Source organism: Porites lutea, chromosome 3 (genome assembly GCF_958299795.1).
Source record: "Porites lutea chromosome 3, jaPorLute2.1, whole genome shotgun sequence".
Lineage (NCBI taxonomy): Eukaryota > Metazoa > Cnidaria > Anthozoa > Scleractinia > Poritidae > Porites > Porites lutea.
Window position 1 is genome coordinate 4,468,651 of NC_133203.1, and position 18,370 is coordinate 4,487,020.

General features: G+C 39.8%; 2 protein-coding genes across 2 annotated transcripts in view; one reads left to right on the forward strand and one right to left on the reverse strand.

Moving 5' to 3' along the window:
* The window catches only part of LOC140930242 (sperm microtubule associated protein 1-like), a 182,946-nt gene that overhangs the window by 131,714 nt on the left and 32,862 nt on the right, over positions 1-18,370 (reverse strand). The window lies entirely within an intron of this gene.
* LOC140930238 (uncharacterized) overlaps positions 1-18,370 on the forward strand; it is a 32,625-nt gene that overhangs the window by 3,209 nt on the left and 11,046 nt on the right. The window contains exon 3 of the mRNA XM_073379907.1: positions 16,053-16,167. Coding sequence (XP_073236008.1) covers positions 16,053-16,167 — 115 coding nt within the window. The remainder of the gene's footprint in view (positions 1-16,052; positions 16,168-18,370) is intronic.

The window sequence follows — 18,370 nt, forward strand, 5'->3', positions numbered from 1 at the left end:
CGTAAGTTACTGTTTTACGTGGTAACTGCCAATCGCAGGATGTTGTTATGGCAACGCAAACTAAAAACCACAATCGCCACGAGTAATTATGAAACCTCTTGTATTTCGTCTTTTTTATAGCAGTTTTCCTTAGAAGAGAACCCTATTTCTATCACTGAAACTTTCCGACTTTATTTTATTATTATTTTTTAAGCTCTGCTATCTTTCGCTAGCAAACCGACGCCGTACTACAATCTGTAAAGCCATGAGCATTAAATTTTAACAGTTTGAATAGGTGACCACTTTCGCAAGAACCAATACACAAAACGATTACCTAGAAATATACAATACTTGGTCTTTAAATGAATTCTCTAGGTTAATTCAGTAACGAAATGTTTAGCGATTATTCTAGAGAGAATTTGTATCGTGGATAGTAGCGCTTTTAAAAATGATTAATCCTTAAACCTAGACTAGAACCAAATAAAGGTTTGTACAAATGGTGACGTTTAGGCGCAGTAGTAAGGGCGCTGGGCCCGGTTGCATAAAACGCCCGTAACAACTACGGGTACGCGTACGCGTACGTGCACTCGTAACTTAAGTCAGTTGCATTAAATTACTTAAGTTGTCCACTTAGGGAGTTCACTTAAGTGGTTGCACTTACGATTTTTGTAAGTGTTCACTAAAGTGTCGTTTATACAACAGAAATTGCGGGTGTTGCATAAAACCTTTTTAACGGGAAAAATAGCACGTAAATTTACGGGAACAATTTACTGTTTTTATTAAACTTAACGAGATCTTTTACTGAGAAGTGAAAAAGAGTATTTGTCTTCACGTTATTCGTTCTAATGCGCTTTGTTAACCTCTGATGTACACTTTAAAGCCGACGTTGTGAAAAAAGAAGAACTATCATTTTCAGTAGATATTGAAGAAAAATAACGTCTGGATGCAAATTTCATTTTTTTGAGAGGCTCAAAAGTGTTCGAAACGACTTAAAACTTTCTTTACACTCACCGATGGTTAGCTTTAAAAAAAAGAAAAAGAGTGATGGGTACACTTACGGGTGTTGCATGGAACGCACTTAGCACTCTCGCAAGTTTCTGTTTTACGTGGTAACTTACGGGCTCACTTAAGGGGACACGTAACCTTGATATAGTACTTTATTAATGATTCACTCTTTTTTTTTAAAGCTAACCATCGGTGAGTGTAAAGAAAGTTAAAAGTCGTTTCGAACACTCTTAAGCCTCTCAAATAATGAAATTTGCATGCAAACGTTATTTTTCTTCAATATCTACTGAAAATGATAGTTCTTCTTCTTTTTTCACAAAAGTGTACATCAGAGGTTAACAAAGCGCCTTAGAACGAATTAGGTGAAGACTTTTTTTCACTTCTCAGTAAAAGATCTCGCTAAATTTTGTAAAAGCAGTAACGATACGGGACCTACATAGGTCCCGTAAATTTACGTGCTATTTTTCCCGTAAAAAAAGTTTTATGCAACACCCGCAGCTTCTATTCTATAAACGACACTTAAGTGAACACTTACGAAAATCGTAAGTGCAACCACTTAAGTGAATTCCCTAAGTGGACCACTTAAGTGATTTCATGTAACTGACTTAAGTTACGAGTGCACGTACGTGTACCCGTAGTTGTTACGAACGTTTTATGCAACCGGGCCCTGGACCACATTTCCTAGTCGTTCCATGTAAGGGAGTCTGGATTCCGAAATCCGGGAAATTTTTGCTTGTGGAATCTGGAATCCTGGGCTTTGGAATCGGGAATACCGCTCGAGAAATCTGAAATCCCACTAACGATTGGAATCCGGAATCGAAGTTCCACCGGCAAAGACTGGAACCCACAATGAGGGACAAAAGTGTTGGCACACTTCCGTAAAATGGCCCCTTTTTGCATAGTGGATATACTTACCCATTCTCCTGTCTACCCCAACCCCTTCCCCCCCAAAATCAATGTTGAATTTTGGACCCTCAAAGTCTTTTCTTTACTTCAGACAACATTGATTCGGGGGGTGAGGGGATTTACGGCGTTTAAAAAGAATGAAATAATAGATGAATTAAATGTTTGCTAAAAGCACCCGTTTTAAACAAGTGTGTCAACTACTTTTGTCCCTGATTGTCTGAAATATGTATCTGTGTTTTCCGGCTAGATTTTTGACGCTGCTGAATTTTTGTGCGATGACGTTACTCTATGGGCCAAATTGTTTTTTTTAGAAACAACAATTTGTAAAGTTTCGTCCTGATTTGTAGTATACGTAGAGTAAAATGTACGAAGCGTATGTCATCACTTAATCTTGTACTTCCGCGCGCGTTCCTGATACCCTGTGGGGTCGAGAGGAAATCATTTGTGTTATGATCAATGCCGTTGCAGCGGATGTAATGTTTTCACAAGTATTATCAATAGTGGAAAAAGGATGGAAACACTAAGGTGCAATGGAAATTGTTCTGGTAAATGATTAACTTAAGCGAATGAAGTACTGCAGAGTAACTGAGGGGACATGCATTATTTTTGACATTGACTTGTGCCATTAGTGAAAGGACGTGAACAATATACAGGTTATGAACCTCATAAATGATGGGCCAGCCGTTTGTGCTATGTCCTATATATAGATGTGTGTTTTTTTGGAGACCTTTTCAAACCTAAGTGATCCAAACCTTTAGCGTAGGTAGGCGTCGAACAGGTTAGACCAGGTTTTGGAATGTACTTTTGCAATGATTTTAGATGACCGCCTGCCATTTATTCAGTGGCATAATTTTTTTATTGATGTTGGATGGACAACTATTCCATTTCCCAGCTCGTAAATCACAGAATACCAAAGAAATTGTTTTCAAGATAGACACACCAGTTTGCGTCATCGCCAAAACAGCAATTACTTTTGCCCAGAAGTTCACTTGATGACAAGGAAAGCGGGATAACATGTGATCAATGACGGCCGTGCGCTGGAAAATTTTCCTTTTTTATGCGCTAATTCCTCACGAAAGGCAAAAGAAGATTCCGCTATGTAGAAAGCACTTCGCAATACGTATTCTTGGCAAGAAAAATTCCAGCGATGTGGTGCAAATAAGGAGTTTCAACGGTTAACCACGAGAATACATATGGACATTAAGAGGTCATAACAGACTCATTTTACTTTTCGTTTTCCGAAACGTGGTTAACCGTTGTAACATGAAGGAAGCAGTGTTTTCCTCAGTTTGAGCTGTCGTTTTCTTTGAGAGTCAAATACCAGTTCACGTTTCAAAGCTCTCTTTTCATTTTCTCTGCCGACAATAGACAAAAACACAGGGTTTCGCTTGAGAAATACAGTCCAAATACACAGACATATGCGCTCATGTCACGCTATTTGCGTTGCGTTATCATGTCACTCATGGTGTCACGAGGTGGGATTGAAAGTAATTGTTTTCGTGGACACTTGCAATGTTTGCTACGCTGTCCTTAGTTTTTTATTGAATTGGCCATGAATTTACCTTCACTTTTCCGTAGTTTCGATATTGAACGCAGTGACGGCCGCTCCGCACTAACGCTCCATATTTCCGTGGCCGGCCAGTGACTATCCCCACTACGTGTCAATCCTTACCCTACCCGTGATTGTTTGCGCCTTAACCATCGGATAAAGTGAAGAACGAGAAATATTCACTTTATTAAAAACATTTTCAGTACGCGTACCCTTGAAATTCATCAAAAGTTGTACATGTGCGCGAGTTTCAGCGTTAGTTTTTAGCTTGTAAACCATATCGACGTTAATTCTGGATATCGCAGCCCTTTTATTACGTCATCACGTAATTCCAATTGGCCCTATAATTCGGTCGTGAATAAGTCAATGTCACCCCCACCACCAATAACATAATTATGTCTTTGATTTCTTTAATTTCAGTTAAAATCAGTGTCATGCACGGCTCAACTTGTGTGCAGTAGCACAATTTTGCATTCAGACAATGAGGGACAAAAGTGTTGGCACACTTCCGTAAAATGGCCCCTTTTTGCATAGTGGATATACTTATCCCATTCCCCTGTCTACCCCAACCCCTTCCCCCCCAAAATCAATGTTGAATTTTGGACCCTCAAAGTCTTTTCTTTACTTCAGACAACATTGATTCGGGGGGTGAGGGGATTTACGGCGTTTAAAAAGAATGAAATAATAGATGAATTAAATGTTTGCTAAAAGCACCCGTTTTAAACAAGTGTGTCAACTACTTTTGTCCCTGATTGTCTGAAATATGTATCTGTGTTTTCCGGCTAGATTTTTGACGCTGCTGAATTTTTGTGCGATGACGTTACTCTATGGGCCAAATTGTTTTTTTTAGAAACAACAATTTGTAAAGTTTCGTCCTGATTTGTAGTATACGTAGAGTAAAATGTACGAAGCGTATGTCATCACTTAATCTTGTACTTCCGCGCGCGTTCCTGATACCCTGTGGGGTCGAGAGGAAATCATTTGTGTTATGATCAATGCCGTTGCAGCGGATGTAATGTTTTCACAAGTATTATCAATAGTGGAAAAAGGATGGAAACACTAAGGTGCAATGGAAATTGTTCTGGTAAATGATTAACTTAAGCGAATGAAGTACTGCAGAGTAACTGAGGGGACATGCATTATTTTTGACATTGACTTGTGCCATTAGTGAAAGGACGTGAACAATATACAGGTTATGAACCTCATAAATGATGGGCCAGCCGTTTGTGCTATGTCCTATATATAGATGTGTGTTTTTTTGGAGACCTTTTCAAACCTAAGTGATCCAAACCTTTAGCGTAGGTAGGCGTCGAACAGGTTAGACCAGGTTTTGGAATGTACTTTTGCAATGATTTTAGATGACCGCCTGCCATTTATTCAGTGGCATAATTTTTTTATTGATGTTGGATGGACAACTATTCCATTTCCCAGCTCGTAAATCACAGAATACCAAAGAAATTGTTTTCAAGATAGACACACCAGTTTGCGTCATCGCCAAAACAGCAATTACTTTTGCCCAGAAGTTCACTTGATGACAAGGAAAGCGGGATAACATGTGATCAATGACGGCCGTGCGCTGGAAAATTTTCCTTTTTTATGCGCTAATTCCTCACGAAAGGCAAAAGAAGATTCCGCTATGTAGAAAGCACTTCGCAATACGTATTCTTGGCAAGAAAAATTCCAGCGATGTGGTGCAAATAAGGAGTTTCAACGGTTAACCACGAGAATACATATGGACATTAAGAGGTCATAACAGACTCATTTTACTTTTCGTTTTCCGAAACGTGGTTAACCGTTGTAACATGAAGGAAGCAGTGTTTTCCTCAGTTTGAGCTGTCGTTTTCTTTGAGAGTCAAATACCAGTTCACGTTTCAAAGCTCTCTTTTCATTTTCTCTGCCGACAATAGACAAAAACACAGGGTTTCGCTTGAGAAATACAGTCCAAATACACAGACATATGCGCTCATGTCACGCTATTTGCGTTGCGTTATCATGTCACTCATGGTGTCACGAGGTGGGATTGAAAGTAATTGTTTTCGTGGACACTTGCAATGTTTGCTACGCTGTCCTTAGTTTTTTATTGAATTGGCCATGAATTTACCTTCACTTTTCCGTAGTTTCGATATTGAACGCAGTGACGGCCGCTCCGCACTAACGCTCCATATTTCCGTGGCCGGCCAGTGACTATCCCCACTACGTGTCAATCCTTACCCTACCCGTGATTGTTTGCGCCTTAACCATCGGATAAAGTGAAGAACGAGAAATATTCACTTTATTAAAAACATTTTCAGTACGCGTACCCTTGAAATTCATCAAAAGTTGTACATGTGCGCGAGTTTCAGCGTTAGTTTTTAGCTTGTAAACCATATCGACGTTAATTCTGGATATCGCAGCCCTTTTATTACGTCATCACGTAATTCCAATTGGCCCTATAATTCGGTCGTGAATAAGTCAATGTCACCCCCACCACCAATAACATAATTATGTCTTTGATTTCTTTAATTTCAGTTAAAATCAGTGTCATGCACGGCTCAACTTGTGTGCAGTAGCACAATTTTGCATTCAGACAATGAGGGACAAAAGTGTTGGCACACTTCCGTAAAATGGCCCCTTTTTGCATAGTGGATATACTTATCCCATTCCCCTGTCTACCCCAACCCCTTCCCCCCCAAAATCAATGTTGAATTTTGGACCCTCAAAGTCTTTTCTTTACTTCAGACAACATTGATTCGGGGGGTGAGGGGATTTACGGCGTTTAAAAAGAATGAAATAATAGATGAATTAAATGTTTGCTAAAAGCACCCGTTTTAAACAAGTGTGTCAACTACTTTTGTCCCTGATTGTCTGAAATATGTATCTGTGTTTTCCGGCTAGATTTTTGACGCTGCTGAATTTTTGTGCGATGACGTTACTCTATGGGCCAAATTGTTTTTTTTAGAAACAACAATTTGTAAAGTTTCGTCCTGATTTGTAGTATACGTAGAGTAAAATGTACGAAGCGTATGTCATCACTTAATCTTGTACTTCCGCGCGCGTTCCTGATACCCTGTGGGGTCGAGAGGAAATCATTTGTGTTATGATCAATGCCGTTGCAGCGGATGTAATGTTTTCACAAGTATTATCAATAGTGGAAAAAGGATGGAAACACTAAGGTGCAATGGAAATTGTTCTGGTAAATGATTAACTTAAGCGAATGAAGTACTGCAGAGTAACTGAGGGGACATGCATTATTTTTGACATTGACTTGTGCCATTAGTGAAAGGACGTGAACAATATACAGGTTATGAACCTCATAAATGATGGGCCAGCCGTTTGTGCTATGTCCTATATATAGATGTGTGTTTTTTTGGAGACCTTTTCAAACCTAAGTGATCCAAACCTTTAGCGTAGGTAGGCGTCGAACAGGTTAGACCAGGTTTTGGAATGTACTTTTGCAATGATTTTAGATGACCGCCTGCCATTTATTCAGTGGCATAATTTTTTTATTGATGTTGGATGGACAACTATTCCATTTCCCAGCTCGTAAATCACAGAATACCAAAGAAATTGTTTTCAAGATAGACACACCAGTTTGCGTCATCGCCAAAACAGCAATTACTTTTGCCCAGAAGTTCACTTGATGACAAGGAAAGCGGGATAACATGTGATCAATGACGGCCGTGCGCTGGAAAATTTTCCTTTTTTATGCGCTAATTCCTCACGAAAGGCAAAAGAAGATTCCGCTATGTAGAAAGCACTTCGCAATACGTATTCTTGGCAAGAAAAATTCCAGCGATGTGGTGCAAATAAGGAGTTTCAACGGTTAACCACGAGAATACATATGGACATTAAGAGGTCATAACAGACTCATTTTACTTTTCGTTTTCCGAAACGTGGTTAACCGTTGTAACATGAAGGAAGCAGTGTTTTCCTCAGTTTGAGCTGTCGTTTTCTTTGAGAGTCAAATACCAGTTCACGTTTCAAAGCTCTCTTTTCATTTTCTCTGCCGACAATAGACAAAAACACAGGGTTTCGCTTGAGAAATACAGTCCAAATACACAGACATATGCGCTCATGTCACGCTATTTGCGTTGCGTTATCATGTCACTCATGGTGTCACGAGGTGGGATTGAAAGTAATTGTTTTCGTGGACACTTGCAATGTTTGCTACGCTGTCCTTAGTTTTTTATTGAATTGGCCATGAATTTACCTTCACTTTTCCGTAGTTTCGATATTGAACGCAGTGACGGCCGCTCCGCACTAACGCTCCATATTTCCGTGGCCGGCCAGTGACTATCCCCACTACGTGTCAATCCTTACCCTACCCGTGATTGTTTGCGCCTTAACCATCGGATAAAGTGAAGAACGAGAAATATTCACTTTATTAAAAACATTTTCAGTACGCGTACCCTTGAAATTCATCAAAAGTTGTACATGTGCGCGAGTTTCAGCGTTAGTTTTTAGCTTGTAAACCATATCGACGTTAATTCTGGATATCGCAGCCCTTTTATTACGTCATCACGTAATTCCAATTGGCCCTATAATTCGGTCGTGAATAAGTCAATGTCACCCCCACCACCAATAACATAATTATGTCTTTGATTTCTTTAATTTCAGTTAAAATCAGTGTCATGCACGGCTCAACTTGTGTGCAGTAGCACAATTTTGCATTCAGACAATGAGGGACAAAAGTGTTGGCACACTTCCGTAAAATGGCCCCTTTTTGCATAGTGGATATACTTATCCCATTCCCCTGTCTACCCCAACCCCTTCCCCCCCAAAATCAATGTTGAATTTTGGACCCTCAAAGTCTTTTCTTTACTTCAGACAACATTGATTCGGGGGGTGAGGGGATTTACGGCGTTTAAAAAGAATGAAATAATAGATGAATTAAATGTTTGCTAAAAGCACCCGTTTTAAACAAGTGTGTCAACTACTTTTGTCCCTGATTGTCTGAAATATGTATCTGTGTTTTCCGGCTAGATTTTTGACGCTGCTGAATTTTTGTGCGATGACGTTACTCTATGGGCCAAATTGTTTTTTTTAGAAACAACAATTTGTAAAGTTTCGTCCTGATTTGTAGTATACGTAGAGTAAAATGTACGAAGCGTATGTCATCACTTAATCTTGTACTTCCGCGCGCGTTCCTGATACCCTGTGGGGTCGAGAGGAAATCATTTGTGTTATGATCAATGCCGTTGCAGCGGATGTAATGTTTTCACAAGTATTATCAATAGTGGAAAAAGGATGGAAACACTAAGGTGCAATGGAAATTGTTCTGGTAAATGATTAACTTAAGCGAATGAAGTACTGCAGAGTAACTGAGGGGACATGCATTATTTTTGACATTGACTTGTGCCATTAGTGAAAGGACGTGAACAATATACAGGTTATGAACCTCATAAATGATGGGCCAGCCGTTTGTGCTATGTCCTATATATAGATGTGTGTTTTTTTGGAGACCTTTTCAAACCTAAGTGATCCAAACCTTTAGCGTAGGTAGGCGTCGAACAGGTTAGACCAGGTTTTGGAATGTACTTTTGCAATGATTTTAGATGACCGCCTGCCATTTATTCAGTGGCATAATTTTTTTATTGATGTTGGATGGACAACTATTCCATTTCCCAGCTCGTAAATCACAGAATACCAAAGAAATTGTTTTCAAGATAGACACACCAGTTTGCGTCATCGCCAAAACAGCAATTACTTTTGCCCAGAAGTTCACTTGATGACAAGGAAAGCGGGATAACATGTGATCAATGACGGCCGTGCGCTGGAAAATTTTCCTTTTTTATGCGCTAATTCCTCACGAAAGGCAAAAGAAGATTCCGCTATGTAGAAAGCACTTCGCAATACGTATTCTTGGCAAGAAAAATTCCAGCGATGTGGTGCAAATAAGGAGTTTCAACGGTTAACCACGAGAATACATATGGACATTAAGAGGTCATAACAGACTCATTTTACTTTTCGTTTTCCGAAACGTGGTTAACCGTTGTAACATGAAGGAAGCAGTGTTTTCCTCAGTTTGAGCTGTCGTTTTCTTTGAGAGTCAAATACCAGTTCACGTTTCAAAGCTCTCTTTTCATTTTCTCTGCCGACAATAGACAAAAACACAGGGTTTCGCTTGAGAAATACAGTCCAAATACACAGACATATGCGCTCATGTCACGCTATTTGCGTTGCGTTATCATGTCACTCATGGTGTCACGAGGTGGGATTGAAAGTAATTGTTTTCGTGGACACTTGCAATGTTTGCTACGCTGTCCTTAGTTTTTTATTGAATTGGCCATGAATTTACCTTCACTTTTCCGTAGTTTCGATATTGAACGCAGTGACGGCCGCTCCGCACTAACGCTCCATATTTCCGTGGCCGGCCAGTGACTATCCCCACTACGTGTCAATCCTTACCCTACCCGTGATTGTTTGCGCCTTAACCATCGGATAAAGTGAAGAACGAGAAATATTCACTTTATTAAAAACATTTTCAGTACGCGTACCCTTGAAATTCATCAAAAGTTGTACATGTGCGCGAGTTTCAGCGTTAGTTTTTAGCTTGTAAACCATATCGACGTTAATTCTGGATATCGCAGCCCTTTTATTACGTCATCACGTAATTCCAATTGGCCCTATAATTCGGTCGTGAATAAGTCAATGTCACCCCCACCACCAATAACATAATTATGTCTTTGATTTCTTTAATTTCAGTTAAAATCAGTGTCATGCACGGCTCAACTTGTGTGCAGTAGCACAATTTTGCATTCAGACAATGAGGGACAAAAGTGTTGGCACACTTCCGTAAAATGGCCCCTTTTTGCATAGTGGATATACTTATCCCATTCCCCTGTCTACCCCAACCCCTTCCCCCCCAAAATCAATGTTGAATTTTGGACCCTCAAAGTCTTTTCTTTACTTCAGACAACATTGATTCGGGGGGTGAGGGGATTTACGGCGTTTAAAAAGAATGAAATAATAGATGAATTAAATGTTTGCTAAAAGCACCCGTTTTAAACAAGTGTGTCAACTACTTTTGTCCCTGATTGTCTGAAATATGTATCTGTGTTTTCCGGCTAGATTTTTGACGCTGCTGAATTTTTGTGCGATGACGTTACTCTATGGGCCAAATTGTTTTTTTTAGAAACAACAATTTGTAAAGTTTCGTCCTGATTTGTAGTATACGTAGAGTAAAATGTACGAAGCGTATGTCATCACTTAATCTTGTACTTCCGCGCGCGTTCCTGATACCCTGTGGGGTCGAGAGGAAATCATTTGTGTTATGATCAATGCCGTTGCAGCGGATGTAATGTTTTCACAAGTATTATCAATAGTGGAAAAAGGATGGAAACACTAAGGTGCAATGGAAATTGTTCTGGTAAATGATTAACTTAAGCGAATGAAGTACTGCAGAGTAACTGAGGGGACATGCATTATTTTTGACATTGACTTGTGCCATTAGTGAAAGGACGTGAACAATATACAGGTTATGAACCTCATAAATGATGGGCCAGCCGTTTGTGCTATGTCCTATATATAGATGTGTGTTTTTTTGGAGACCTTTTCAAACCTAAGTGATCCAAACCTTTAGCGTAGGTAGGCGTCGAACAGGTTAGACCAGGTTTTGGAATGTACTTTTGCAATGATTTTAGATGACCGCCTGCCATTTATTCAGTGGCATAATTTTTTTATTGATGTTGGATGGACAACTATTCCATTTCCCAGCTCGTAAATCACAGAATACCAAAGAAATTGTTTTCAAGATAGACACACCAGTTTGCGTCATCGCCAAAACAGCAATTACTTTTGCCCAGAAGTTCACTTGATGACAAGGAAAGCGGGATAACATGTGATCAATGACGGCCGTGCGCTGGAAAATTTTCCTTTTTTATGCGCTAATTCCTCACGAAAGGCAAAAGAAGATTCCGCTATGTAGAAAGCACTTCGCAATACGTATTCTTGGCAAGAAAAATTCCAGCGATGTGGTGCAAATAAGGAGTTTCAACGGTTAACCACGAGAATACATATGGACATTAAGAGGTCATAACAGACTCATTTTACTTTTCGTTTTCCGAAACGTGGTTAACCGTTGTAACATGAAGGAAGCAGTGTTTTCCTCAGTTTGAGCTGTCGTTTTCTTTGAGAGTCAAATACCAGTTCACGTTTCAAAGCTCTCTTTTCATTTTCTCTGCCGACAATAGACAAAAACACAGGGTTTCGCTTGAGAAATACAGTCCAAATACACAGACATATGCGCTCATGTCACGCTATTTGCGTTGCGTTATCATGTCACTCATGGTGTCACGAGGTGGGATTGAAAGTAATTGTTTTCGTGGACACTTGCAATGTTTGCTACGCTGTCCTTAGTTTTTTATTGAATTGGCCATGAATTTACCTTCACTTTTCCGTAGTTTCGATATTGAACGCAGTGACGGCCGCTCCGCACTAACGCTCCATATTTCCGTGGCCGGCCAGTGACTATCCCCACTACGTGTCAATCCTTACCCTACCCGTGATTGTTTGCGCCTTAACCATCGGATAAAGTGAAGAACGAGAAATATTCACTTTATTAAAAACATTTTCAGTACGCGTACCCTTGAAATTCATCAAAAGTTGTACATGTGCGCGAGTTTCAACGTTAGTTTTTAGCTTGTAAACCATATCGACGTTAATTCTGGATATCGCAGCCCTTTTATTACGTCATCACGTAATTCCAATTGGCCCTATAATTCGGTCGTGAATAAGTCAATGTCACCCCCACCACCAATAACATAATTATGTCTTTGATTTCTTTAATTTCAGTTAAAATCAGTGTCATGCACGGCTCAACTTGTGTGCAGTAGCACAATTTTGCATTCAGACAATGAGGGACAAAAGTGTTGGCACACTTCCGTAAAATGGCCCCTTTTTGCATAGTGGATATACTTATCCCATTCCCCTGTCTACCCCAACCCCTTCCCCCCCAAAATCAATGTTGAATTTTGGACTCTCAAGTCTTTTCTTTACTTCAGACAACATTGATTCGGGGGGTGAGGGGATTTACGGCGTTTAAAAAGAATGAAATAATAGATGAATTAAATGTTTGCTAAAAGCACCCGTTTTAAACAAGTGTGTCAACTACTTTTGTCCCTGATTGTCTGAAATATGTATCTGTGTTTTCCGGCTAGATTTTTGACGCTGCTGAATTTTTGTGCGATGACGTTACTCTATGGGCCAAATTGTTTTTTTTAGAAACAACAATTTGTAAAGTTTCGTCCTGATTTGTAGTATACGTAGAGTAAAATGTACGAAGCGTATGTCATCACTTAATCTTGTACTTCCGCGCGCGTTCCTGATACCCTGTGGGGTCGAGAGGAAATCATTTGTGTTATGATCAATGCCGTTGCAGCGGATGTAATGTTTTCACAAGTATTATCAATAGTGGAAAAAGGATGGAAACACTAAGGTGCAATGGAAATTGTTCTGGTAAATGATTAACTTAAGCGAATGAAGTACTGCAGAGTAACTGAGGGGACATGCATTATTTTTGACATTGACTTGTGCCATTAGTGAAAGGACGTGAACAATATACAGGTTATGAACCTCATAAATGATGGGCCAGCCGTTTGTGCTATGTCCTATATATAGATGTGTGTTTTTTTGGAGACCTTTTCAAACCTAAGTGATCCAAACCTTTAGCGTAGGTAGGCGTCGAACAGGTTAGACCAGGTTTTGGAATGTACTTTTGCAATGATTTTAGATGACCGCCTGCCATTTATTCAGTGGCATAATTTTTTTATTGATGTTGGATGGACAACTATTTCATTTCCCAGCTCGTAAATCACAGAATACCAAAGAAATTGTTTTCAAGATAGACACACCAGTTTGCGTCATCGCCAAAACAGCAATTACTTTTGCCCAGAAGTTCACTTGATGACAAGGAAAGCGGGATAACATGTGATCAATGACGGCCGTGCGCTGGAAAATTTTCCTTTTTTATGCGCTAATTCCTCACGAAAGGCAAAAGAAGATTCCGCTATGTAGAAAGCACTTCGCAATACGTATTCTTGGCAAGAAAAATTCCAGCGATGTGGTGCAAATAAGGAGTTTCAACGGTTAACCACGAGAATACATATGGACATTAAGAGGTCATAACAGACTCATTTTACTTTTCGTTTTCCGAAACGTGGTTAACCGTTGTAACATGAAGGAAGCAGTGTTTTCCTCAGTTTGAGCTGTCGTTTTCTTTGAGAGTCAAATACCAGTTCACGTTTCAAAGCTCTCTTTTCATTTTCTCTGCCGACAATAGACAAAAACACAGGGTTTCGCTTGAGAAATACAGTCCAAATACACAGACATATGCGCTCATGTCACGCTATTTGCGTTGCGTTATCATGTCACTCATGGTGTCACGAGGTGGGATTGAAAGTAATTGTTTTCGTGGACACTTGCAATGTTTGCTACGCTGTCCTTAGTTTTTTATTGAATTGGCCATGAATTTACCTTCACTTTTCCGTAGTTTCGATATTGAACGCAGTGACGGCCGCTCCGCACTAACGCTCCATATTTCCGTGGCCGGCCAGTGACTATCCCCACTACGTGTCAATCCTTACCCTACCCGTGATTGTTTGCGCCTTAACCATCGGATAAAGTGAAGAACGAGAAATATTCACTTTATTAAAAACATTTTCAGTACGCGTACCCTTGAAATTCATCAAAAGTTGTACATGTGCGCGAGTTTCAACGTTAGTTTTTAGCTTGTAAACCATATCGACGTTAATTCTGGATATCGCAGCCCTTTTATTACGTCATCACGTAATTCCAATTGGCCCTATAATTCGGTCGTGAATAAGTCAATGTCACCCCCACCACCAATAACATAATTATGTCTTTGATTTCTTTAATTTCAGTTAAAATCAGTGTCATGCACGGCTCAACTTGTGTGCAGTAGCACAATTTTGCATTCAGACAATGAGGGACAAAAGTGTTGGCACACTTCCGTAAAATGGCCCCTTTTTGCATAGTGGATATACTTATCCCATTCCCCTGTCTACCCCAACCCCTTCCCCCCCAAAATCAATGTTGAATTTTGGACTCTCAAGTCTTTTCTTTACTTCAGACAACATTGATTCGGGGGGTGAGGGGATTTACGGCGTTTAAAAAGAATGAAATAATAGATGAATTAAATGTTTGCTAAAAGCACCCGTTTTAAACAAGTGTGTCAACTACTTTTGTCCCTGATTGCAGTACCTGGAATCCGGAATCCAAGGCGTGGATTCCAGAATCCACGACTGTCTTGGATTCCCTAGCCTGCGTCGCAGACGTAATTTAACCCCGGCTAGTAATGTCTGCAAAGCAGACATTATTCCAAATCCTTATTCTGGGCCCCCAATGGACTCAACGAATTACCGGATATGCCTTTGGAATTTCCTTTCAATCTGATTGGCAAATATATAATGGCCTTTTTTAACAGGCTAATATATCATGGCGCGTACTCAAATCCTGGTACACAGGTTGAGGCCTAACTAGAACTGTTTAGCAGACGGACTTAGCCAAAGTTTAGTTTTGACTGTGGCGCAGGCAAAGATTCCTTTACATAGGGCGATCCTAGCCTGTGTAACAGGCGGTAATTTTGGTTTATTTTTCCTTGCGTTTCGTAAAGTAAGATCTCAAACGAGAAAATGAAGGGGGCCAGAAAAAGAAGGCAAAGAAAACATCGTTTTCTTGTGTGACTTCTGATTTGCTTTTACGCTGCGTAAGTCTAGTAAATGCTACTAAACTTAACTCTCGGACGTACACGCAAATTCATACCCCCACCGTGGTACAACGGGGGGGGGGGGGGAAGAGTTTTTGATATGTTGCAGTATTTCGAAACGATTTTACCTTTAATGGAAAGCCTTTGATCTTCTTAACAAGATAAGGTATATTTTATGGGTGGTGGCGCTACTGGAGGCCCGTGACGTCACCAACAATGGTCGCATATTGTATTTTACCAAGAATTAGAAATCAGGTTAAAACAGCGAGAAGTAGTAGTTTTTTGTGCTTTACATGAAAAATAACACATAAATAAGCACTTTGCTTCATTTTGGCCACAAGATTTACTTTTATTGTTGAAATAAGTTAAAAAACATGTATTCTCACCTAAAAATGGCTTGACCACCTTCTACTAATGACGTAATATCTCGTAACCATAGCAACTGACCATCACTGAACCTGTCTCAAAATGTACGCGAGGGATGAATGAACAGCTACTGAAAACGTCAGGTCCTGATGTTTTATCCTCTAGAAAGAAATTCAAAAAAAACTTACGGGGGGCATCCACCCCCCCGCCCTCTCCCTTGTACGTCCGAGGGTTAACTTTGGGCTCAACTTGGTCAATGAAAGTCGATTGCTGAATTTACGTCTATTTTTTTTAAGGGGGATGGGCCATTAACCCCATGACCTAGCTCCTGGAGGGCCAGGCGCGGCAATTTGTCTCGCCTATTTTCACCGAAAAGCTACCCAGCATGGTTGAACCCACCAGGAACCAAATTACAAGGTCCCCACTAGTATTATCAAGGCACACAAATCTCCCGACCACGTTTGTTTTGCGTTGCGTTAATTGATACTTTGACTTTGCCATTCAATGGTCGTTACTAAGAGCTATATGCTTTCCTCTGTGTAGTCTTCGTGCGACAATTCACCCTGTAAGAGTGCTGGTAAATGTGTTCCCCGGTACCAGGAAAATGGATATAAGTGCATCTGCGTGAAGGGATTCACCGGAAAAAACTGCGAAACGAGTAAGAATTACTATTAGTTGAAACAATGTTGCCAGTAATTAACAAATAAAGAAACCTTTTAGTGAGCTCTGTTCTGTTGTAAAGCAAGTAGGAAGCGGCTAGAGTACGAAGGAAGTGTAGGGGGAAACACCAGACGTAGTTGAGAGTTTTTCTGTAGTTCCTGAGTGCTCTAGCCGCTTCCAAGGTACTTTACAACTAAACAGGGTGACAAAAAAATTAGTTTTAGCGTCAGTATACACTTAAAAGTGTTTATGCCCGCATTGTTTTTTTTATATCCGAATATTGAATTGGGGGGACGGTGGTATTTCGTGAAAGAGAAACCATCTTTTTTGAACATTTAAACAGACTGCTGTTGAGTTGTACAACCCGCTTCCCACTTTGTCCGGGACTGTTCGCTAAACATTGTAAAGCTTTTGTAATTAAAATTTTAGGTATTTTCATTGGCTTCTAATCACAGTTACAAGAACAAACTGGGGGTTCAACAGCCCATTGTAATAAAAAAAGTCGACGAATAAGTTTGACGCTGAACTTTTGCAGACATTTTATAACCTAGAATTACAATTTCCCTGAGAGGTTACTAAACGCATGATTGGTGATGAATTAGTTTATAAACAAGATTTCTCCAGGTAACTTTAGAACAACTAGTTTACATTTTCTGTCTACAGTTCAAAATTATAGGGATGAAATAATGAAATTTTTAAAATGCGCTATAACTTAGAATTTCGCAAATTGACTCTCTACAGCATTATCAGGACCCAATCTATCAAAAAATCGAAACAAATCTCTGGGCAAACGATTTTAAGCAGCCCGCAAGACCTCGAATTCAACCCTAATTTTGCGAAAAATCGCGACATTACAGTGATTAATAATAGCGTTACACGGCCCCTCACGCCAGCGGTGTTAACAACAGATACACTTTAAACATTCTATTCAACGTTGATCACATGCCAAATTCCAGCATACAATCTATATTACTTCTTTCAATACACCTATCTTATTTAGAAGAGTCATCTTGTTTGGATACAATATATAGTGCAGAATTGCCCAAAGGTCGGCTTTTTTGAGCGACGTCGGCAAGACGTCGACCGAGCCCAACGAAAACAGACTTTAAACAAGTACAGTGGTGTGTTTTATTTATTTAAGCAGCCGTCAAAAGGCATAAATACGTTAAATTTAAGACGGAGACAACTAATATTAACTGATTAGAACACTTTCTTTTTTCTTGCGAATTTTCTCTTTCAAGTAATTATGCATATTGTTGGTTTTCACATGACGTCACTATAATTTAATCTTCAAAATTATCGATCCTACTGCGATTTTTCTTTCATGACGTATTCGAGCCACTGAAAACTAGTTTTCATGCAAATTTTCGCTTCAAAAGCGTTCTTGGTTTTGTAGTAGAGTACGCTTGAATTTCTAAGGTACTGCGTGACGTGGCATTTACATGACGGCCGAGAGAGCTGTCATGTAGGTTAAAAAAGTGACGTATTCTGTGGAATTTTGCTATCTAAACAGTTCATGTATTAGAAAAAGTATTACTTTAATGTTTATGAGTTCCTCGAGGAATAAATTCACGCTTTTGTACCAAAACTCGGTAACAGATGTTTTTGTTGGTTTCCGTCCGCCACGTTGGTGCCCATCCAGGTGGGCACCAGCATGGCGTCATACAAATCTCTATAAATTTGGGTAAAACATTTCTTCGGATATCTCGTATACGGAATATTCTTCTGGCCTGAATCTTGGCAAGGGTCCTTGTATATTTACCTCCTTTCATTTCCCAGATTCATGACTTTATCTATTTAAAGGTTTTGATTTTTATTTTGATCTATTTTGAATGGCGTGACACTGAATGAACGTATCGATGTATTACTATCACGCTTATAAAGGTACTTTGTAAGGAACGTTTCAGAAAATATTTTAACTCGTTTCGATCGACGATGAAACACCATCATAAAAGCAAATCACCAAAAACTTGCCTCAACAGCACAACAGAAAACAGTGAAAAAAAAAAGTGGCGTTTGACTAATGCTAGAGCAGGAATAGTTGTAGCGTGAGTATGAGCTTTTAAAATGTCAAATGCTCCTAAATGGACATCTATAGATCCCTTGCATCGGCATTGGAAAAAGCTCTCTGGCCCACTATGAACAAGCCTTTTCCAGGCGTAGTGGACAGTGGATAGTGGATAGTGGGCAGTGGCGCGAAA